The sequence below is a fragment of the Podarcis gaigeae genome (genome assembly GCF_964106915.1).
Source record: "Podarcis gaigeae genome assembly, chromosome: 4".
NCBI classification, from domain to species: domain Eukaryota; kingdom Metazoa; phylum Chordata; class Lepidosauria; order Squamata; family Lacertidae; genus Podarcis; species Podarcis gaigeae.
The window spans coordinates 94,557,371-94,579,714 of NC_139677.1; the positions used below are offsets into that span (position 1 = coordinate 94,557,371).

At 44.3% G+C, this 22,344-nt stretch overlaps 3 protein-coding genes and 2 long non-coding RNA genes across 17 annotated transcripts in view; 3 read left to right on the forward strand and 2 right to left on the reverse strand.

Moving 5' to 3' along the window:
* Window positions 1-176: 176 nt before the first annotated feature.
* On the forward strand, window positions 177-4,712 carry CREBZF (CREB/ATF bZIP transcription factor). Its single transcript, XM_083737256.1, has 3 exons — window positions 177-1,347; window positions 2,011-2,089; window positions 3,441-4,712. Exons 1-2 carry the CDS (start codon window positions 422-424, stop codon window positions 2,057-2,059), a joined length of 975 nt encoding a protein of 324 aa, XP_083593382.1. The 5' UTR covers window positions 177-421; the 3' UTR covers window positions 2,060-2,089; window positions 3,441-4,712.
* Window positions 3,872-22,344, reverse strand: part of LOC310843897 — a 54,519-nt gene continuing 36,046 nt past the window's right edge. Inside the window, exon 2 of the long non-coding RNA XR_014563756.1 lies at window positions 3,872-7,557. This is a non-coding gene — a long non-coding RNA (uncharacterized lncRNA). The remainder of the gene's footprint in view (window positions 7,558-22,344) is intronic.
* LOC310843749 (transmembrane protein 126A-like) lies at window positions 9,020-14,497 on the reverse strand. Its single transcript, XM_083737461.1, has 5 exons — window positions 14,355-14,497; window positions 12,251-12,376; window positions 11,054-11,247; window positions 10,056-10,170; window positions 9,020-9,240 (listed from the first exon to the last, which is right to left on the reverse strand). Exons 2-5 carry the CDS (start codon window positions 12,358-12,360, stop codon window positions 9,030-9,032), a joined length of 630 nt encoding a protein of 209 aa, XP_083593587.1. The 5' UTR covers window positions 12,361-12,376; window positions 14,355-14,497; the 3' UTR covers window positions 9,020-9,029.
* On the forward strand, window positions 9,247-11,954 carry LOC310843987. Its single transcript, XR_014563855.1, has 2 exons — window positions 9,247-9,853; window positions 11,570-11,954. It is a non-coding gene; the product is annotated as an uncharacterized lncRNA (long non-coding RNA).
* Window positions 14,727-22,344, forward strand: part of DLG2 (discs large MAGUK scaffold protein 2) — a 902,142-nt gene continuing 894,524 nt past the window's right edge. For all 13 annotated transcript variants that reach the window (XM_083736268.1, XM_083736240.1, XM_083736269.1 and 10 more), the window contains exons 1-2: window positions 14,727-14,862; window positions 19,562-20,600. In XM_083736268.1, the coding sequence (XP_083592394.1) occupies window positions 20,582-20,600 (19 nt within the window). In that variant the 5' untranslated portion in view covers window positions 14,727-14,862; window positions 19,562-20,581. The remainder of the gene's footprint in view (window positions 14,863-19,561; window positions 20,601-22,344) is intronic.

The window sequence follows — 22,344 nt, forward strand, 5'->3', positions numbered from 1 at the left end:
ATAATAATAATGGCTAAATACAAGAGAGCATAAACAAGGCCCGTCATTTACAAGACCCAGCTCTGTGCAGAATCCCCTCGTCCTTAAAGCTCCCGCTCTGAGGTAAACGGGGGGGGGGGGGGGCGAGGAGGAAGGTGCCGCCTCCGCCATTTTCTGCCCCTCGAGGGAGCGCCTTCGAGCCAGTGCGCAGGCGCCAGTCGCCCGGGCCCGCCTTCTCCGCCATTAACGGCCCGGCGGAGTCGCGAGGCGGGGTCGCTTCCTCATCTTCCCTCACAGGCGCGGAAGGCGAGCGGGGGGAGAAGAAGCCGCGCTTTCCCGCTGAGGCGGAGACGCAGTAGCCCAGCCGGATCTGATTCAGGCGGCGGGGAGGGCTGGGACTGAGGCGGCGGCGGTTGCGGCGGTAGCTGGGGCCGCCGCCATTATGCGCCACAGCCTGGCCCAGCTGCTCGCCAGTTCGTCGGCCTGCCCATCCCCGAGCAAAGGGCCTCCTCCCGCCAGGAGCGGCAGCCGGGCCGAGGCGGGCGACGAAGCCGCGCCAACGTGCCGCGAGGACAGCGACGATTCCTCTTCCCTCGAGGAGGCGGGTGGCGCCGAGCTGCTCTTCCCGGCGGGCCTGGAGCTGGAGCTGGACGACTGGCTGGAGGCGGCGGTGGTGGCGACCGAGAACCGGCCGGGCTGGTTGTCGAGCCCGGAGCGGGCCTGCGCGGAGACTGAGGAGGAGCAGCCGAAGCAGCAGCAGCAGCAGCAGCAGAGGCCGCAGCAGGGCCGTCGCCCCGCGCGGCCAGCGGGGAGCAGCCGCCTGAAGGCCGCGGCCGCGGCTCGCCTGAACCGCCAGCGGAAGAAGCAGTACGTGATGGGCCTGGAGAGCCGCCTGCAAGGCCTGGCGGCCGAGAACCGCGGCCTCCGCGACCGCAACCGCGGCCTGTGCCGGCGCCTGCGCGACCTGGAGAGGGAGACCAGCTACCTGCGCGCCGTGCTGGCCAACCAGAGCGCCCTGGGGAGGCTCCTCAGCCGCTTGGCCGGTGACGGCAGAGTGGGGCTCCGCATCAGCAGCAGCGGCCTGGTCGAGGACGGGGCGGCGGCGGCGGCCGTGCTGGAGGCCAGGCCGGCCTACGAGGCCAGCGGCGACCACGACTACGCCCTGCCGGTGGTGCCCGAGGGAGGCGAGCGCAAGAGGGCGGCTTCCCCCAGCGCCGGCGGCATCTGCCTGCACGTAGATCGCGACCAGGTTTCGGTGGAGTTCTGCTCGGCTTGCGCCCGGCGGGCGGCGGTGGGCTCTGCTTTGGAGGCGGCGGCCGCCTCGCCTCCCTCCACCGCCGACTCCTACTCTGCCCTCGCCTCCAAAATGTAGGGTCAAGTATTCCGCTTCTTCTTCGCTCCTAACTACGCAGAACATAACATTTTTTTTGTCTCGGGGTGCCCGCCCGCGATCGCCCAGGGGGTGTGTGCTTTATAGTGGAGGAGGCAGACAGAGCGGAAGAGAGAGGGAGGAAAGCAAGCCGCAGCAAGCAGACATAAACAAACGCGCAGCGCACAAACGGGGGGTGTAGTCAGAAAACTGGCATGTTCCTTCCTTCCCTTCCGTAGCAGTGAGTAAAAAAAAAAAGCGCAGACCTTCGCGGGCGTGTGAACAGGACGGATCGATGCCGGGGTGCCTGTTTGACCGTGTTGTAAACAGAGGACCCGTTTTTAAGGCACACAATGGTCAGGACATCTCTCACAATGGCACGCAGATGGCACAGTTCGAGACTGCCAGGTGGTTTTGTTTAAAAAAAAAAAAAGACAAAAATGATTGCCTGAAATGGCGGCACCTGGTGTTGGTTGCCAGTAAAAATAATGCTCTGCCTGGCAGATAAAAATCTAGCCTGCATTTCTGGGAATTGTAAACGCTGACCTCGTCACTGGACAGACTTAAGAGCAGAGTAGTAATACCGTGCAGCAGGTAGTTTAAAACATGCATGTGAAATTATATCGCATCTGTTATACATTACTATTAAACTTCTCTGACAGTTTCTCTTTTAGGTGGTTGCCCTGCCAGGCTCCGTTGTGTAGGGGTTAAAAGAACAGGCGCTTTCCACCTCGCAACCTGGTAAGGATCCCTATATTCCCATAATGTGGTATCAGACAACTTTGCATTGATGCTTACTCTGGGGTTTCTTATTCCTTGGTCTGGACCAGTCTTTAGAAGAGTTCAGAAGCCCTGGAGACATTTTGTAGAATCAGTTGATCCTGATTGAGCAACTTGCAATTTAATGGTTAGTCAAGCTGCATAGCCTTTTCCAGTCATTCATTATTTTTGGAAAGGCTTTATCAGGACAGATGTTATTTTATGCAGAGTTTTTACAGAGTAGGTGAAGTTTTCAAAAGCAGGTGCTGCTTAAATGTATGTTTGGCCATACATTTGAATGTGGAGAAAGGGGGATTAAAATCAGTTTACTAATTAAGATGGTGAACCTTTAAAGGTACAAATAAACCCCATACATTTGTCTTTGATGTTGGATTTTGCCAGTGAAATAAGGCTCTAACTCAGCCTTTCCCAACCTTGGGTCCTCATTTGTTGTTGGACTGCAACTCCCATCATCCATAGCCAGCAGGGGCAGCAGGTAGGGATGATGGGAGTGGTAGTCCAACATCTGAGAACTCAAGGTTGAGAAAGGCTGCTTCTTACTATTGCATCTATGCTTAAACTCCCAAACTCCTCACTATTATCTTCCCATGTTGGCTAGGGGTAGGACATGTCCAAATAAAAGTACCAAGATCCTGACATAGTTGGGTACTTTCTATCTTACTAATCTAAGAATGTAAATGAGAACAGTAATTTTGCAAGCAGGAGTGCTCAACCATACTGACCCTTTGCACTGTTACGTACAGTTCGAAGACTGCACTGCATAAATATTACTAAACACTTATTTATTCCAAAAATTAAGTCTTCTATCACAGCCCAGTGGAATTAGTTTTCATGATTAAGGCACATACAGGTCTCTTAAATTGTTGTAGCAAAATGACATTGGCATATCAATCTGATGTGTCCCTAAGGAGAAAAAAAGTAGGTGAACAAATGTTCATCTTCAAAGTGTTCCCACAACTGTCCATGTCTAGGGTTGAGGAAAAGTTTCTGTTGTCAAACACTTCCAACTTTTTCTGTTGTATTGAAATGGTTAATACTTTAATTTCTGTAAATTGGGGAAATAAGGGGTGTGAAAATGTAAAGTGGGGTTCCACAAAGAATGTTAAATCTGGAAAAAGTATGCCTCCTAAAGGAGGCTTCTCCATATTACTTTTTCTCTTGGTATTTATGTGGAATACTTCCTGTTAAACACGTAATCAGTTACCAGAATCAGGAGTTAATTTGATTACAAGGAGATATGATTCTTTGTGAAACCTCACTGTTTAATAAAGTATACATGTATTTAGCATCCTTGTTTTTCTTTATGCTGAAGTGGATACAGCTGTCATGGGGCAGAAGAGACGGGACCAGCTGCTGGCACACTTCCTGCTTTATTTTAAAAGGTAGTATGATTAAAAAGGGGGAAAGGTAACAGGGCTTTTGCAGCATTTTACTTTAAAACAACACTGCAAAATTATGTGAATGTTTTGAATAATACAGTCTATCAAGAAAATGAGTATAATACTAATGTGAAAAGTAATGGTGTGAAAAAGCACTTGTTCTCCTACATCAATTTCCTCCTTATTCTCAGTTGATTGTCTAAATTATTTGAAGTACATCCTTTCGGCATAGCAGAGACCATGAGCCTCGCCTGAACTATAAATTCATTTATATGGCTGTTCATGTTTTGGGTTATACCTGTAGTGCAGGTGTATTTATCTGCCTATCTCTGAACTATGCAGATTGGCTGGCATCCCTTTTCTGGGGGGAAATTGCAGCCCAACACAGGACAAATCTATATACTGGTACATATCGTGGGTTAGTCCCCATATACCAGTTGCTGTAAATGAGTACAATCTTGGAAAGTCCTCTAGCTATTCATAACCCATGCTTGATGGCATGGGAGCATAACACATGAAATTGTATACTAATCAATTTTAAATTATACTCTTATTCAGCATTCTATGTTTATAATGGGAGCAGTACATTATATACAGTCCCATCAATGCTCCTTATGACCCAGTGCTGTTGTTTTTCAAAAGCCAGGGTCAACATCCCCTCCTTTTTGTTGCTAGTACCTTTCCAGTTGGCAGGCCGCAATTGGCTGTCACTAGGCTGCATAGTTTCTGAAGTTGATGCATTTTTACAATTGCTTTTCACAATAGACATTTTTGTTAATGTGGTATTACTGTGAAAGCAGACATTCTCTTTTAATTTTGTATTATTGAAATACTTTGTTAGGTAAAATACATTCTGGGTAGTTGATCCACCTTGTGTGTCATTGCCCCTTGAAGAATAAGCTGCTGCATCTGTATGCAAAGGGAGTGGCTGCTTGTTTTTCAACAAGGCAAATGACACACTTGCTTAACAAAAATCTCAAAAATATGACTGCAGGGATTTTAGTGCCTATTGAAGCATGTTGAAGCCAAATAAAATTGCAAACCTTTTTTTCTTGCTAATCGGTTGAGTATTGTTGAATATTTTTTTTTGAAATTGAAGCCTTGAATAATAGTACTTGAAATATGTGTGAATGTTTCTGTGTAACTAGTTGTGTCATACCTATGAGAACACAGTGTCCTAATAAAAAAAATGTGTTGATCTTCCAGTTACAGGCTCAAAGGATTTTTTTTAATCTTATGTTATAAAATTTTAATTTCATTGAATGGCTTTTTAAATGTTGACTGGTGTGACATAGTTGGAAAATAGTTGGTGTGATATTAAAGCAGCATTGTGGTTTATGCAGCTCATTTCTTGCTGTAGTTGGGGTTGGATTAATGCTGCTGTTCAGTGCATTTTCTATGTATGATCAGTGATACACTGGCTATGTTAAGAGTTGCTGATTTAGGGTTATTAACCAGAGTTCACAGTAATGTAGAAAATCACTTACCATGTATTTGATTCACATCCTCTTGCTCAGGTCATTAAGAGGTCACATTACATTTAGCTCTGCACATATAAGATAATTGTGTCCAAAAAAGCATCCTCACTTTGTGCTTTCCAAGAGTCTTTTAAATACTTATGTCAGCAAACCTATGCAGTTCTTTAAAATATCCCTTGAGTAGCCAGACACTTTCATGATTGCTTTAAAATATTTTAATGTTGTGACGACCCTGATGTTTTGCAGTAGGGTGTTGTGTACTTTTATAAACAAATAAGTATAATAATGTATAGTAAAATACAGTCAAAACCACCTGTTTTACCGTTACGTGTGTGCAAACAATAATAGATTAGGAAAGCATTAATAACATTTGAACAGCAGGAAAAAGTAAGCTGCTTTAGATTGCTTACTGTTTGCTATTCAGCACTCAATGCTATTTTTACGTCAATGTTGGCTGTTAAAAAATTATGCATTGCTGTGCATGTTACGATTGCACTGGGAGCTGGTTAAACAGCTTTTGCTGGCTGTCCTCTTTTTCAAAGAATAAATTAATGAGAGTATGTCGGTGATAAAATAATTCTGTTTGCAACAAGACTAGTGTAAGGCCCAATTGGTGCTCTGCCATAAAGTTCAATAGGCTCATCTACTCATCCACCTTTTCTCCAAGGAGCTATTGGTGGCATAAGCAAAATGTCCTCAAGTTATCTGTTTAGAGTATGTTCTTTAATGCAGACTGGTGAGGGCCTGAACAGACTTTGCTCCAGCCATCTCCCTCTTAGATATCAGTGGCTCCTATCTACGAATTAACTTTCCAGACAGCAATGGAGCATCCTCCTATTCATTACCATTATATAATGTATTTATATATCTATATCTATGTATCCTATATCTATATATATGGGACTCTGGAAACATAGTTGCCATTCTACTTCCAGCTTAAAGCAAAACAGCGGTGATTGGGTCTGTAAACACCTTGAGTTTAAGACTGTTTTTAAATATGTTCTTAGATACTGTATAACTAAATTTTTAAGATTCTGCTGAAGGAAAGTATTGAAATCTTAATAAATCCCCTTGTCACGAGGGGAAGTGTTAAAATGATTATCTGACATGACCCCTACTATAAAAAGTAATAATTTCACCACTAGTGGTGCCTTCAGTTAGAGCCTTCTGGCCAGATAGTTGTGACCTAGTGAGTTGCACAGATGTTACATGCACCTGAGTCAGAAAATGTCGTCACCTTGTTTGGAATGTTGAATGAATAAAGCACTTAAACAACTAGGTATTGCTTAAATGATAAATTACAATTCAGCCTAATGTTGTGCCGAATCAGTTTATGGGACACAGGAAAGTGACTTAAACTGACTGAGGCCTCTGGTCCATCTAGCTAAGCATTGTCAACACTGCCAGACAGGGTTTCAGACCTGGATTGTTCACATTCCTTCATTGAGATGCTGAAAAGTGAAGCTAGGAAGTCCTGCATGCAAAGCTGATTTTCCAAGAAGGAAATAAAGTGGACCCTCGGGTTATGTTACCTTTGGGTAACGTAAACTTCGGGTTGCAAACGCAGCAGACCTGGAAGTGGGTTTGCTGCTCGCATGTGCACAGACGCGGTCCTCGGTTATGAATTTTTTGGGATATAGCCAGGCCTCTGGAACCGATCCCGTTTGTAACTGGAGTCACCACTGTACAGTGGTACCTCTGGATATGCACACATCTGGTTGTGAATCCTTCGGGTTACGCACACGGTGAACCCGTATTTTTCTGGGTTTCGCCGCTCTGTGTGCAATTGGAGGTACCAGTGTAGCTCAAATTTTATCTAGTACAGTGGTACCTCTGGTTACGAGCTCTGCTAACCCGGAAGTAGCTGCTCCTGGTTGCGAACTTTGCCCCAGGATGTGAACGGAGCGGGAGGCCCCATTAGCGAATGCGCGCCTCATGATAAGAACGGTTTCGGCTTAAGATTGGACCTCCAGAACGAATTAAGTTCGTAACCAGAGGTACCCCTGTATTACCAGTGGCTGACTTTTCTTAGTATCAGGTAGAAGCTGATAGGAAATAAGACTTTTCAAATACACCAGCTTTTGAACATTGTCATTCTTTTTTGGCCTGCACTATACCACCGTTGGGAAAATAAGGCCTTTTTTTAGTATCTCACTTAGAAAATGTGATGTAAATGTGTGTGCATCTTAATACCGCAAATTAACCTTCCTTGTTTATTTTTCTTTTAAACAGCTTAGTAGTATCGTGGGGGGAAATCATTATTCTGCACCCTATAACTTCCTGGACAGATGGCATCAAAGTAATTGTGGAGAGCCATGTCTCAATTAGTATCCAACAAAATGAATACTGTTTCCATCTGCTACCATTTAACCAAAAATAGAAATCTTTTGTTTGACATTTTTGGACTGCAGCCAAACATTTACTTGCAAAATGTTAGGTAAGGTTTATTTGGTTTTTAGTATCCAATTTGAAAAACGGTAGATAGGATGTATCTGTCTTGTTCCCAAAATTGCTAAAAGGTTTGTTGGGGATATACTCCATGTCAGTTAAAAAACAAAAGCAAACACCTTTACTGAACATTTGTCCATTTAGACATAAATTATGAGAAGGAATGTTCAGGTTTGCTTCTTCAACCCGAGGTGGTTTATGCAAGGGTGTAAAGTTCAAATTCTTATATCTGATGATGCAAAGTTGAATTCCCACTTGTTTGGGGGCTGGGTTCTTGGATTACTTGAGCAGGGGAAAATCCCTGCCCAGCCAGAGTTACTAGCATATTAAGACCAGTTTGCAATTTGTATGGAACCAGGGTGAGGACTGACAGTCATTTTAGAGCTTAGATGCTGCTGCCATACATATACACATTCTCTGTCTCTCTGGAGCACATTCTCAAAGTTGATTATAAACCTTTTGAATATAATATATAGCAACTTTGTAGTAGCATGGTCTATAAGAATGGAAAAATGTGTTTGTTTAAACAGAGGAGTGGTCCTTCTGCCTTGAGTAATGTGTTCAGATTGGTGTGTTCTGTGTTCTAGAAAATGATACTTAATTTGCATAACCCATGCTGTGATGAGAATTGAGAAGAATATAGAAATAGAAATATTTACCGTACAAGTTTTATTATGTTGAGAACTGTCTTGAATAAAAAATATTTTAGCAACATTTAACTGTCAGCAAGAACAAACATGGGCCACTGCAAGTAGGAGGTCATAAATACCACTTGCCATAGGCCAAACAGTTTTCCTTTTATTCTGGTGGCATCCATCATGGAAATTGTCCAGATCTGCTATTCCTTAAGACAGTACAACAGGGAGGTTAGCAGGAGCTTGTTGTACACTGGGTGTTAAATGATGCATAATCAAGATCTCTTCCTTCCCTTCCAGAGGAATATGGTCAGGTAAGCAACCTTCAGGGCATTGAAGAGCTCTAGGGAATGTTGTTGTTCTTTATTTACTTAAGCGCCGCCCAAGCAGGTTACAACAATAAAACACAATACAGTATTTAAAACAACTTACAATCGTAAAAATGAAACCCCAGAGCTTTTCAGTGCTCTGCAGGCTGCTGCTTTGTCAGCCACTCCTTGGAAAACCTTCCTGGAAGGTAGCCTTGATGCAATGTTCTCCGACCCGTTAATGGAAGCTACTCTTTTTTAAAAAAGAAAAGGTAAAAGCAAGACACACCAGCTGCTCACACCCATGGTATTACGTACGGTAGGATTCCCTGCATTGCAGGAGGTTGGACCAGATGATCCTCATGGTCCCTTCCAACTCCACAATTCTGTGAGCAGGAGGGAAACCTCTGTCCACTGTCACCACAAAGGTTTCTTCAAAGTATACTGGTCTCCTTCACCACAGGGTATTACTTTCCACCTATCCCCCATACCAGAAAGAAAGGAGGAAAAAAAGCACAAGCAAAAGTACTGGCCCTTCACCATTAGGTCCCAAGGCTTGCTCAATATGCTAAGAGCTACTTTAAAAACAACAACAAAACACTAGCAGGATGATTTACATAAAGAAAAACCAAATAAGTAATGATTGTATAAATTCAAATTTTATCTTTTATTTCTTCAGGGTCTTCTCCAGGCTGGGGCAACTGCAGCATTTTAATGTATATTTCATGACTTTTTGAGGTCAGGTATGCTCCAAATGCAATTTGAAGGACTGCAGCAAATTTCATCTTCTTGTAAACGGGTTTGCAAACCATCATCCAGTAGCGCAGCATGTTTTCTTGGCCTGGCATGGGAGTTGTTAAATACCTGGGGTGGGGTGGAAATAAGAATTAGCTTGACAATTGCAAACACAAGGCTACTGTTAAATTCAGCCTTTATTAAGAAAGTTATCTGATGGAGCAGCAGTTTACAAGCTCTCTTTAGTTAACAAAGAAAGTAAATAAAGCCTCTTTGTCAGTTGTCTTAAGATTAGGTTTTCAAAATAGGTGCTAGCCCACTCATACCAAATTGTATACTAGACACTGCATTTCTTTCTGTGTACTACTAATACTAAAACTGAAGCAAAAACTGAGCAAATTCTATATATGGACAAATGATGTGTTAATTAAATGCAGCCCACAACATGTGAAAGGGGACCAATTTACATGATGCCAAAAAAGGTGCAGAAAGGTGTTCTACAGACTAATGGCTCTATATTGTTGCCAGAAAACACTTCATTAGGCACAAGCTAATGATACGGACTTTGTTACACCTATGTATTTTACAACCAGTTGTTGGTCCATTATTCAGATTTCCCTTTCGGGTGGTGTTCAGGAATGAAAGAGCAATAGCAAGTGCTTGTGATTCAAGCAGATTAACCCAGACAATGGATGTCTGAAGAGAGTGATGGAGGGGAAGGTATACTTGGAAATCAGTTTAGGTAATCCTAGAAAACCTAAAGGTGTGGAAAAACAATGTGTGCATTTTAAACAAATTCAATTTTAGGGATTTCCCATATAAGGGTGAACAGCTCATGGTCCCAACACTGGTAGCACCTCCTTCAGTCCCCTGCCAGCAGTGCAATGGATTTTCCAAAACTGCACATTTAAGAGCTGAGCTTACATCGAGGATTAAAAACGTACCTTGTTGCAAGAGCTGCATTCAAAGGTAGAGCTAGGAAAATGGGGTAGAACCAACCTATTACTCCTCCAATTAAACCACCTCTGATCCAGGCGCAAGTTGCACAATTTAGATCACCTGAAAAATGAAATAAGACAGGTAAGCTGGAAAACTCTTCTAAGTCTGACATAAATTTGCAGACAAATAGCATTATGAGAATCAGGTGATGTATTGACAGCATCCCTATTGCAGGCTTGCATCACAGCATCTTAAAATCTGCTTTCCTAATTTTGATTACACTTTGTTAGGCTGATAAGCTGCTCAGATTTCAATAGCACCTGTCATAAAAGTACTGCTGCAAAATATTCCTGAGATTCCCTAAATATATGCCACAAGAGGGACCGAAGTGTGCCTTGAAAAGAGAAGCCAATGCATTGGGCATTCTAGCAGTATAGACTACTCTCCACCAAAATATGGACAGTGGCATGATCCAGAATCATCACTGTTGCTAACTGGGCAAGATGGAAGGTTGAGTATTTGGAAGTAATTTTAACAGCATTATCCTGCAGTTTACACTCAAAGGGGACTAAGACAATATTTTTGAATGCAAGAAGACTCTCCATGTTGGATGCCAAAAACAATTACCTATATAGTGAGTTTCTTTTGGGATGCTTCGGAAAAGTATAGAAACAACAGTAACACCAAATTGCAGATAAGGCGCTGAAACACCACACTGTATTATTACTGTTTTAAAGAACTGGAACTCTTCCAGCTGTGAGGTCTTGCATACCATCAGTGGGTGGGGCACCCCCCCACCTCACCTGCACCTTAAGCTCATTTTCTCAAGAAGAGTAATACAAAGAGCTAAAGGAACAAATTTCCATAGCCCTACATATCTGGGGAGTAATGCAAATAGCCTCTTGTCTTGTGAGTAGGTAACCTTGTTCCAGTGTGGCTAATACATCCTTCCCAGCACAGACATTTCAAAGGTTACAGTTCGCTTTGAATGCAGATAACGTACCTTCCATTAAAGGCCGATTAATCAAACACTCATAAGTGACCACAGTTGAAATGAACGGTAAAACAGCCATGGGCAGAGCAGATACGATACGAGCTTGGGTTATATTCAGGACACGTCTAAACAAGCTATTTGCTACTAAGCCGCAGAGACTTCCATTTAAAGCAAGGAACATGGATCCACTTTGAAAAAAACTCCTGTGGAAGAAAAGGAAAAAACATTTCAACAATTGCTAATAGCTGTGCATGTACAAACATGGTGCATTAGGAGAGTTGTATCCTTGTGTGCTGTGCAAAGAAGCGCATTTCTGAAACCAGACAAATACTGTATTCTTGGGGTATATCCCTCAGTGCTACCAGTACGTTGCTGTGTCCTATTAGAGCTGACAGATACAACCACTTGCAGTATTAAAACAGGACAACGATTTTCACAGCTGCAACAAAATACTTAGGACTGCAATTCTACCTATTCAGCTATAAGCCCTCTTCTTAACTGGAGAACTATACCAAGTGTCCATAGGATTGCCAGGTCTATGCTTAGAGTGAACAGTTGTCCAATACTCTGAGGCTCTGATAGAGGATGCAAGCATATGAGCAGCTATAGAAGGAGCAGCAGGAGGGACCATAGTAAATACATCACTTCAGCTTCTAAGGACAACGATAGTCACTGGCAAGAAACCTAGCAGATCATTAAAACTGGTTTGAAAATTTTGCTGTTCTCTTGGAGAAAAGTTTTACAAATGTTTTTACATTTCTAAATAGCAGAGGGTTTTATGTTTTATACATGATGGGGTCATATATAAAAAGCAATGTGTGGTCTTCAGTTATTTCAACTGACAATACATTTTCTGAAGTCCCGGGACCTGTCTTTTAAGTTGAAGGATGCAATTAAAAGTTAAACTAAAACACTAAAAGTGTCATTTCAAGTTACATTGGTTTCAACATCCAACATTGTCCTTAATGTTTATCTTGCTAATCCTGCTAGTCTGGTAAAATAGCATTCCCTATTTTTGTGAATGGAGGAAACCAGAGACTTGGCATAGGCTTCCATGTGGTATTTTGTACGGTATCACATGGGTTCCATTCTTCACAAACTACTTGCACCATGTACAACAAGGTAAATTCTTCAATGCTTTGAAAATGGGAACAGCAAAAAACAACCCCACTTTAAAATACTTTTAAATTTGCGAAGGCCACTCACTGATCTGCTTCTGAAAGCCGTTCAAACCTTTCTTTCATGATTTCAGATATGTTTCTACTTGCAATAGGAACTTTTTTTTCTGAAGTAGGTTCGATAAACTCTCCTGCCATCTTAGTTCCTGGAGCACTGGGAAAGAAAACGAAATGGTGCTGATTACAAAAATGAGTATGTATGTATGTATGTATGTATGTATGTATGTATGTACATCAGACACACCAGCAGTATGATTGAAAGAAAAACATATTTAATGACCCAGGCATAATGGTTTGTGAAATTTACAGCCGAGAAGCCAGCAGATGCCCACATTATGTCAACTCTTGGATTCTACTGCTCAATATAGTCCAAGAAACAGAATACTGTATTTTTCCGTGTATACGACGAGGTTCTCTCTCCCCCCCCCCCAATTTTTTAAAGTGTAAAACCATGGGTCTTATACGTGGAATGTAGCAATTAAATATAGAAAAAAATACTGTAACTATAGGGGCGGGGTGCACCGCTGGGCCTCTAGCCTGTCTGCCTCCTCCCACTCAGCCCGCCTTACAGCTGCTGGGGAGGAAGCGGGTGGTCCATTTATTGCGCGTGGAGCAGGCTGCTGCTGCCGCTTAACGCACAAAAACTCCCCAATGACACCAAGCATAAACTCCCTTAGACCTAATTTGTGTATGCATGTATGCCCCCACTCCTTATATCAGATTAAAAATGGGAGAAGACCACTGAAACATATTTGACACTGGCTTGGTTTGTAAGGTTGTTCCAGTTTAGTTTGATGGGATACAGTAAGTAATCTGGCACACAGTTCAGGGTTAAATCTGACCCACACACTAGAGTTGCTAGAGGGCATGTATGAAGTCCTCAATTGCATCCTGTTGCTTTCAGCTATACAGGCAATTCCTGATTCGCACTGGGGTTATGTTCCAAGTCACTGCGCATGACAGTGTAGTGTGCATAACTCCACTATGCCTTCTGCCTCCTTCCGGGTCACTACAATCTTTGCATGCATGGTGGCATATCAACTGCATGCACATAAATATGCTGTTGACTGTACAAGCGAATAATTCCAAATTTTTCCATCCCAGTTTCTAACACTATTTACACCCTGAGAGCCACATTTTCCAGGCAATGGGAACAGTTAAGAATTGAGCCAGTCTTCATACTTCTTTAGTCCTTCCTTTTACAAGCTCATGCATTGTGTCATCGTGCTGCTAAGAAGAATTCCTAAATTCACATTTTTTCTAAAGAGACGTAATCAACCCTCCTGCCCTCAATTGCATTTGGATATTTTCTTCGTATTTCATTAACAGTCACTGCTGTTAACTGCTATACATATTTGTTGCTGTCATCCATCTTTCTCAGGGATGAGCCTTTGGGGGTGTAGTCAAGCTGCTGGAAGGTTGCAGCACCTGCTGTGGATGTAGAGACCGATATGGGAGAGACATGTTTTGTTGCCCCTGGGGCAGATTAAGGTGTCCAGTTGTGCTGCTGCAGTAATGCATCATGTCTCCCCCTTATCAATCTCTTCAGCCACAACAGGCGCTGTAACTCTCCAACCTTTTGACTTCACCCCTGAAGGTGCACTCCTCCATTGCCTTCCAAGCCTGACAGATGCCAACAACAGTACTTTAAAAATAATAAAAAATAACATACTATGCTCACTATATACTAATTTTCACTTACCACAAAGCAGCGGAAAAGCCACACCCATAAATGATTGCAATTCTATACACGCCTGCAGGGACATAAGCTCCACGGGAATAAGGCTCTAATTTTAAATAATGGGAAACAGTCTCACCAGGGAGGCCCCACCGAGAGCCGCAGCTACCGGGGGTGGGTGACGTTGCCCCGGGGAAAGCCTCCAGTGGGGCGCCACTGAGGCTCCCAGCCTGTGCGTGTGTGTACGCAAATGCATGGTGTGTGTGTGTGTGTGCCAAGCTGGGTTACTGACCCGGGTGAAACAGAGCCTAGTTTCGCCCCTGCCCCTGCCCCTGCCCCTACCCCTACCCCCACCCCCACCCCGTAACCTCAAACCCACCGTACTCCATAGTCTCCCCACATTTGACCTTGAGCGCCGCTTCTTCCATGCAATCACCCGCCGGGGAAAACTCACCTCGAGCCCTAGAGCTCTGCCGTGCCGTTAAAAATCTTATTCCGCTGCCGCGGCGTCCGCCTCTGGTTAAAAAAGAAAAAAAAGGCGACTCGGCTACCGCGCTGGCCAGGCGCACGCCCTTCCCGCGGGGGCCGCCATCTTGGGCGATCACGTGACGTCCCCCAACGACCCTCGGCTGGGCTCCGATTGGCCCCTCGCCTGCTCGCGGAGCCGGGGGAGGGGCCTGCCCCGGATTGGCCGAGCGGCCCGTCGTTCCTCACGCTGGTAAGGGAGGGGCTCCCCGCCCGCGTTGCTAAGGGACGGAGGGAGGGCGGGAGATGGAGGCGGCGGCGGCGGCGGGCGCGGTAACGGCCGCTCCATGGAAACGCGGCTGAGGCGGCGGCCGCGGCGGAAGAGGAGCAGCAGCGAGCAGGCCGCCTCCCTCACAGAGGAGCCCTCGATGGGGGCGCAGCAGCCCGCGCGGCCATAAGGCGAGCCAGGCGAAGGCGGCGGCGAGGAGGGGCAGCAGGTGGGGCGAAGGCGGCCTCGGCGGGGTCCGGGTGGGAACCTGTGGCCGCCCGGCCAGGTAGCTCGCGCCAGTTACCTGAGGGGGTTGGCCGCCCGCCGCGAGGGCTGATGGGAGGCGGGAGCCGCGCGACGACGACGGGGGTGGGGGAGGGCGCACAGGTTCCTCGCTGGATCTTATGAGGGGTGTGGGGGGAGGGTGGGGGGGCCACAAACAGGGCTGTATGTGTGCATGCATGTGTTGACCCCCCCAAATCATCACAAGCCACCCCACGAGTCACTGGAGTCCAGCAACATGTAGGGTTTTTTTTACTCAGGAGCCTCCTTGTGGATCTTATGGGGTCATTCAGAGCAGTGTTTCCCAACCTTTGGTCTCCAGCTGTTTTTGGACTACAATTCCCATCATCCCTGACCACTGGTCTTGCTAGCTAGGGATGATGGGAGTTGTAGTCCAAAAACAGCTGGAGACCAAAGGTTAGGAAACACTGACTCAGAGCACCCCATGCCAGACAGGAGTGTGCGTGTGAATATGTATATGGAGATTACCGCCATCACAACCCTTCACATGAGTCTCTGGAGTCTGAATGTGTGTATATATGTATATGTATATATATACACACATACAGTACTGGGCAACCTGAGTGTGTTGTCCCCCATATGTATATATATGCAGTATGGGGGACAATGACTCCCAGGTTGCCCTGTATGGCTCTCATTTGCAAAGCTAAGCAGGGCCTGGGATGGTTGGTTGGGTGGAGGACGGTGTGTTGAGATTCCTGTGTGCCACCGGGTTGGACTGGATGACTCTTGGGGTCCCTTTCCAACTCTACAAATTCTATGATTGCAAGTGGGTGTCTTGGTCACACAGGGCAGCCCTTGCTGGACAGAGATTTGTGTGAATTGGGGTGTGTGTGGAGGAGGTGGGGCTTCCCACATTGCAGCAGCTCCATGCTTGCTCCTGTCAGGCAAAGGGGGTGCTTCTTGCTTGTGGGACCACCCCAGCTCTCCCCACCACATCACAAGCCTGGCCCTTTTCCTGCCACTCCAGTCTCAAGCACCCGCGATAAAAAAGCAACCCAGTACCTCCCACCATCACGTAACATCCTCTGGTTGCCCCCACCCCATTAGCCCACCTTACAACAAAATTATCTACCTTTTTATTTATTTATTCCCTTCCCCACAAATTTTCTCTGCCTCATTGGGGTCTTTCCCGCTGGTGCTGTCAGGAGAGGACTTCGGGACAGATGTCCAGCCCCTTCCCCTTAGTGAACAAGGGGAGGGGAGCAAACACAGCAGGGCTGGCTTAACTAATGCATCTTGTAGGTAGTACATACCACTATGTAAATATGGTTGGTTGAGGCTATTAAGTCTAGAGTCAAAGTTAACTAACTGCCCCTGTGGAATTGTCTTCTCTTCTCAGTTTCTGGCCACTTCACATTGGTATCTTCCCCCACCCCCAAAAAACTTGCATCAGGCCCTGCCTCTGTTTTCTGCTTGCTTCACTCTCTACCATTAGTACACTAACTAGTCTGCCTTGTAAAGTGATCACCAGCCCCAGCAGCAGTTACTGACCCTGGTCATTTCATTTATCTCCTAGAACCACCCCACGCATGGTGAATCTTGCCTGGCCACTGGTCCAGTGTTAGAAACTGAGATATGAAAGCTAAATGACACCTTAAACCCAGGTTATGGGTGCTGTAACAGAGTGTGTAGGCACACTTTTTAATATAAAAATACAAAGCTGAAAATGAATAAACTGCAGCTAAAATCTTATATTCATTTTTCACATCGTCTAGTCCTCATCTGAAGACTCCAAAAAACAAATAAAGCCATACTTCCCCTGCCTGGTCCTCTAATATTCTTATGAGGTCTTCAGAGAGTGGCTGGAAGTGGGGAGGCACTGTTTCTTCCAACAGTGGCAGTTTTAATCTGAAATCTTAGGCACAGTACTGCGCCCAGAGTTCAGAAACTGCCCGCATTAATGAAATTCCCAGTTGCAAAACGCGCCTAGAACAGTGGGAGTTTCGAATGCTGCACTGGTCCCATCCCATCTTCTTACGGGTTTTCTGCCCTGTCACTAGCTGTTTTCGCAGTCCACCTTGCTGGCTCATACCTCGCTGCTAACAGCAGCCACTCTTTCCCCACTCTGCTTTTGCAGCTGAAGGGAAGAGGCAGATGGCAACATTCAGGGGTCTGGCACCTGCAGACCTTTATACTATATCAATTTAAATTCCCTTTGTATGCATGCAGTTAGCTATCACTTCATGCAACACCTACCTCTGTCCCTCACCAGCATTTCTGACCCCTGAAACCCACTTTGGCCACTTGTGTACATTTGATACTGTTTCATGTTGTCCTTCACAACCACTCAGCTTTTTCCCACAATGCTTGTAGCGGCCATATTTCCTATGTAACCTTTTATTTTTTGCAACCTCACACCATTGGGGACATCTTGCCTTTATACTCTGTTTATCCAATATCCCTTCAGATCCTTGTACATGACCCACTTATCTAATCCTTTCATGTCCCTTCGCTCCGTGGAAACACAGAGTACTGCTTCATGTAGCCCTCTGCTCCTGCATTCAGTCTCCTTGGCCACTGATCCCCTTTCCCACATTCTCAAACCTTCCATGTTTCTACAACGGTGACAGTCCCCCTCAAGCTTGCATATCTGATGATTCTACTCCTCACTTAAGGACCCAGGTCTCCATGTAGTCATCAAATCCAGCATCGCCCTCTCTGCCTGAATGCAGTTTGCCCTTCTGATCCTATTTTTGTATTCCTTCACTACACAATTCTCTACACAGCTGTTCCACATCAAATACATAATGCATCTTTACTACACCCTTGTGCTTTTTTTACACAATTATCTAACTACTTTCTTAATGCTGGTCCAGTTCCTCAACCCTGCTCCCATGCTGAAAACCCCAATGGTTTAATATCTGCCTAGGTATTCTCATAGATAAACACTGACCCACCTGCTTGTGCATCTGCTGCTATTTTACAGCCACAGCTGTAACCCAACTTCATTGTGTGACTCTGTTCTGTTGCTACAGTTAACTTCCTATACTACCCTGTTTCACAAGTAGCACTCTGTTGAGCTTGCTTCCTGGTCTTTGGTCCTTCAGTGACTCAGCTCCTTGCACACTCTTCTTCACATGCATCTCTACCCTGTTCTCCACAACTCTGAATCCTAATTTTCTGAATGCCATCAACTAGTAACTTGTCCCAGTCACTTTCATTCACCCTCTTCTGCTAGCTCTGATTCTCCCTTCTGCTAGCTTTATATTCCCCTCTTAACATTTTCTGCTTCCAAAACCCTGATTACTTCCCTGTTGTTTTAATGGACAGTGTTCTCAATTCCTATCTCCTCTATGTTTTCCTTCTCAAGTTAAGCTTTCATATGGACATTGACTCCACTCTTGTCACACCCCATCAGTCACCTCTTCCCCGCTTGCACAGAATTTCACTTGAAACCATGCTGTCCACTTCTTCTAAACAGCCTTCCTCAAACCTTAATTTATTTTACTTTGCTTCTTAAAGTCAGCCTTGTAAACAAGCCCCCCTAATGTTACTGGCCTGAAAAATGTTTTACAGTGGTGCCTCGCAGGACGAAATTAATTCGTTCCGCGAGTCTCTTCGTCTTGCGGTTTTTTCGTCTTGCGAAGTACGGCTATTAGCGGCTTAGCGACTATTAGCGGCTTAGCGGCTTAGAAAAAGGGGGGGGCGGAAAGGGAAAAAACTCGCAAGAACTCGCAAGACGTTTTCGTCTTGCGAAGCAAGCCCATAGGGAAATTCGTCTTGCGAAGCACCTCAAAAACGGAAAACTCTTTAGTCTAGCGAGTTTTTCGTCTTGCGAGGCATTCGTCTTGCGGGGCACCACTGTACTAGCTTGTAGTACTGCCTGGGCCCCCTCCTTCACAGCCATCCTGGAAATATGTTATGTGCTGTTAGTGTCTTAGGCAGGGGGTTGGGGTGGAAATGGGTTGGTGGTGGAGGGATGAAGCAGTCAGTCCCTCTTCTAGTAGCCAGCTAACTCACCTGCATGGAATTCCTGGTCACCTACCAGGCAAGTGGTTAAAAAGAAGGCTACTTTAAATGTCTGCACTTAGTTTATTACTCTAATCTTTCCATTGCTGCACTGTACACTAGGATTTGCCCCTCTCCCACTAACTTTAAAGATCTTTCTTGAGCACTTCTCCCTCAGAATTCATATTTGATGGATGCTTTTTACCACTACCCCACTTAACAGATGCCTCTAAAACGTTAATCTAAATTCACACTTTTCTCCTCCTTTGTTGCTCTTAATGTTCACCCCAGTGTTCTTCCCACAAACATTTTTTTGTGCAGTTTGAAGTTCTCTTCCTCTTCCTCTTAAGCCAACCTTTCATTTCAATTATAAAGAGCCAAACTATCAGAATATGAGAATAGGCCTTATTATTGGGAAACAAATATCTGTTAAGTGATAGGAGAATGATAGGAAGATGTGAGTCTGCTTGAAAGCAATTCAAAAGCAATGGAAAAGAACCCCACTGCACCATTTTCACCCTTTGAAGATGCAGTGCAGGGTTACGTGTAAGATGTACCATTGTGCTTCACATGTATAAAGTATAATATTTGGAGACTAATTCCCCCCTTAATCCTTTATTTTCAATGTTTTGGAAGGGAAAAACTGTCAATTGCATTTTTTTTTCCATTTGCAGGGGAAAAAAGAAGGAAAATAGGAGGTTATGGTGAGGCCAGCCAGCAAACGGGAGAACCTCCTACTGACTTCATGGCCTGCTCTGTTAATATTCCAACATCTCTGCATAACATTTGGAGAAGCTCTGCCACAACCTTGCTCCTCTCTTATTAGGCAGCTGCTGCTGAGCAAAGAGTGAAATGGCAAGCAGTCAATGACTCCTGTGCACAACAGTCTGCTCCACCAGCCTGCCCTGTGAATAGCACTGTCACTTTAATAATTCCATGCTGAGGGATTGCTTTCAATCCTCTTGGGCTTAATACAAGCAAAGATCAGAGGGACATTAAAGGCCAGAAGGCTGGGTGGAGAAAATAAAAATGAAAGTGACTGCTGTTTGGTAACCGAATGAAACCTGGGAGGTTTTTTCCTCTCCTAATACGCAGAAGAGCATTGTGTGCATCCAGTGCTGTAGCTAACGGGCAAAAGTCACCTGTGATTGCAGCAAAAAAGGTCCCTTTCAAGCTCTTCTGTCTTCCTCGGACGTTTATTTGGATTATTTGAGAACTGGTTTTAAACTTGGGTGATGCTGGAATGTGTTGAAGTGGATCATTTGGACTGCCAAGACTTGGACTGTGCCTTAATTGTATTTCCTACATTCACTTAACTTCTTTTTAAAAAAAGAAAAAGCCCCTATTCTGTCATAAGAGAGAATCTTATACAATTTTGTAGGCTGACGAGTGTTTTCTCTTGTATATTTTTATAGATTGGGAAATATTTTACAGATTTTGACAAGTGCTCTGGCAAAAATTCTCTTAAACTTTTTTTCTTCCTTGCTGTTTCCATGGGTTGTGTTGGAAGTTTTTAACTGGACAAAAACTGTGAGTGCCATTGTGGGAAATGAAGATGTAAAGCTCTGTTCCAAAGCTGAACTGTGTGTTTTGAATTGGATGGCAGACTTCTGACCTTACAAGTCAATCCCAGCGGGACTCTGTTGATACCGGTAAATAAGTGTTTGCGTCCAGTGCCAGAAATAACAGCGAGAATGCCAGTCAAGAAGAAAGGTGGGCTATGAAGCTTCCTATCTCATTTTTGTCTTATCCTTTTAACAAGCTGGATTTCTCATACATGCAGTTTTACATTAAAAGCATTTGAATGGGAGAATGAAATTGTTGTTTGTTTGTTTTTCTGTGGAGAGGTGAAAGAGAAGCATTTCATGCATTTTGTTTTTCATGCAAAAGGATTCTTTACTTCAACTGGAATGTTTTAAAATCTGCTAGGACACATTTTGATCTCAAATGCTGGTTTCTCACAAACCTTTGTAGTTTATGTAGTACCAGGGTAGCTGTGGGTGGGGTATAGGAATGAGAAACCCTGTAATCTTGTACATACAATAATTCCAACAGTAAACATTTTTTAATAAAAATAAATAGAATTTCTCTGAAGTAAATTTGTGGGCTTAGGGTTTATGGAATAGCTTCTAAGTGAGACTTGATTTTTTTTAAAAAATAGTAATTCAAATCAGTATTTAATGGTACACTAAAATGATAAAATCTTTCTGATTTGTCATTTTTCATTACTTTAGATATATTTCTAAAAAGTGCAGTAGTATACCTGTCATAGCCATCATTTAGCCATTAAAGTACATGGAATATGTTTTAACCACTACAAGGTTTATGCGTAAAATAAAACTGCTCATGAAAACAATAGGATTTGAATAATCTTTTTTTTTTTAAAAAAAGTTAACTACTAATGAAGTAGTGTTGGGAGTTGTGTGGCTGTAGCTAAGCAGATTTTTTTTTTAAAAAAAGCAGCCCTACATTTCCCAACTCCGTTTAACAAAAATGTGTATATGATATATAACAATAGTGAGATGCTCATCATAAAGATGAGGGGGTCTTAAGAAGGGCGGGCTTGGCTGTTCTTGGGGGTGGAGTTCTTATAATACCACTTTGTTCTAATGCACATAGAGACACCTCCTCCTCCCTGGCTTACTAGCATCCCCAATGCTTTTCCTTTTCCTTGTAGGAATGGCAACCATATACTTCTCTGGGATATAGGAAGGTGGTGCCTGCAGCCCTAGGGACACAATTGGCTTGCTCCCTGTATCTTAACCCATTGGGAATCCTATTTGCATAGCTCTGGGTTGTGTTTCTGGGTTACGCTACAGTGGCAACCTGTTTTTCGGTTAGGGTTGAAACCTTTCCTAAGACCCTGGAGAGTACCACCAGTCAAAACAGATAGCACTGAGCTACATGCTTCCGTGGTCTGACTTTGAACACGTTACAGCTTCGCATGTTCAGTGTCGCCATCAGTCCCTGCCCTGTGAAAAGCATGGATATTTCCCTTCAATAGCAGCCATGATCAACAGAGGTGCAACACATTTCTAGAAAATGGTGTGGTTTCTCTTACTAGTGGTGATGTTGCTATTGCTCATTTGCCACAATAATTAGAAATCTGGATGATTACTATGGTGCCTGTTCTGAGAAGCATGGCTTGGAAAGCCTGGAGCTGTGCTGACATATCTCCTGTCAAGCGGTTGTTTACTTAGAATAAAAGCAAAGGATAAGCATTCTTAGGACAAGGCTAACATTTCTGGCGCCTGTGCCAGAAACAGTGATTATGTTGAGAGTTCAGCCACTTTTGGTAATCTACGAGATCTCCCATCACACGCATGCTAGAACTTACTCATTCACGCCAAATCAAAGGACGGCTCGGCACATACGGACACAGGGAACACTGGGCTGAGCTGCCACCTGTACTGAAATTAATGCTTGAGCAAAAACTCAACATGCAATTTCAGAGTGC

Coding starts and splice junctions, on each gene's coding strand:
- LOC310843749 (XM_083737461.1), bottom strand. CDS start 12,360: ATGGCAGGAGAGTTTATCGAACCTACTTCAGAAAAAAAAGTTCCTATT. Junction 11,248..12,250: donor CGGCTTTCAGAAGCAGATCA/GTGAGTGGCCTT, acceptor TTTCTTCCACAG/GAGTTTTTTTCAAAGTGGAT. Junction 9,241..10,055: donor AATGCAGCTCTTGCAACAAG/GTACGTTTTTAA, acceptor ACCCCACCCCAG/GTATTTAACAACTCCCATGC.
- CREBZF (XM_083737256.1), top strand. CDS start 422: ATGCGCCACAGCCTGGCCCAGCTGCTCGCCAGTTCGTCGGCCTGCCCA. Junction 1,348..2,010: donor TCTGCCCTCGCCTCCAAAAT/GTAGGGTCAAGT, acceptor CTTCTCTGACAG/TTTCTCTTTTAGGTGGTTGC.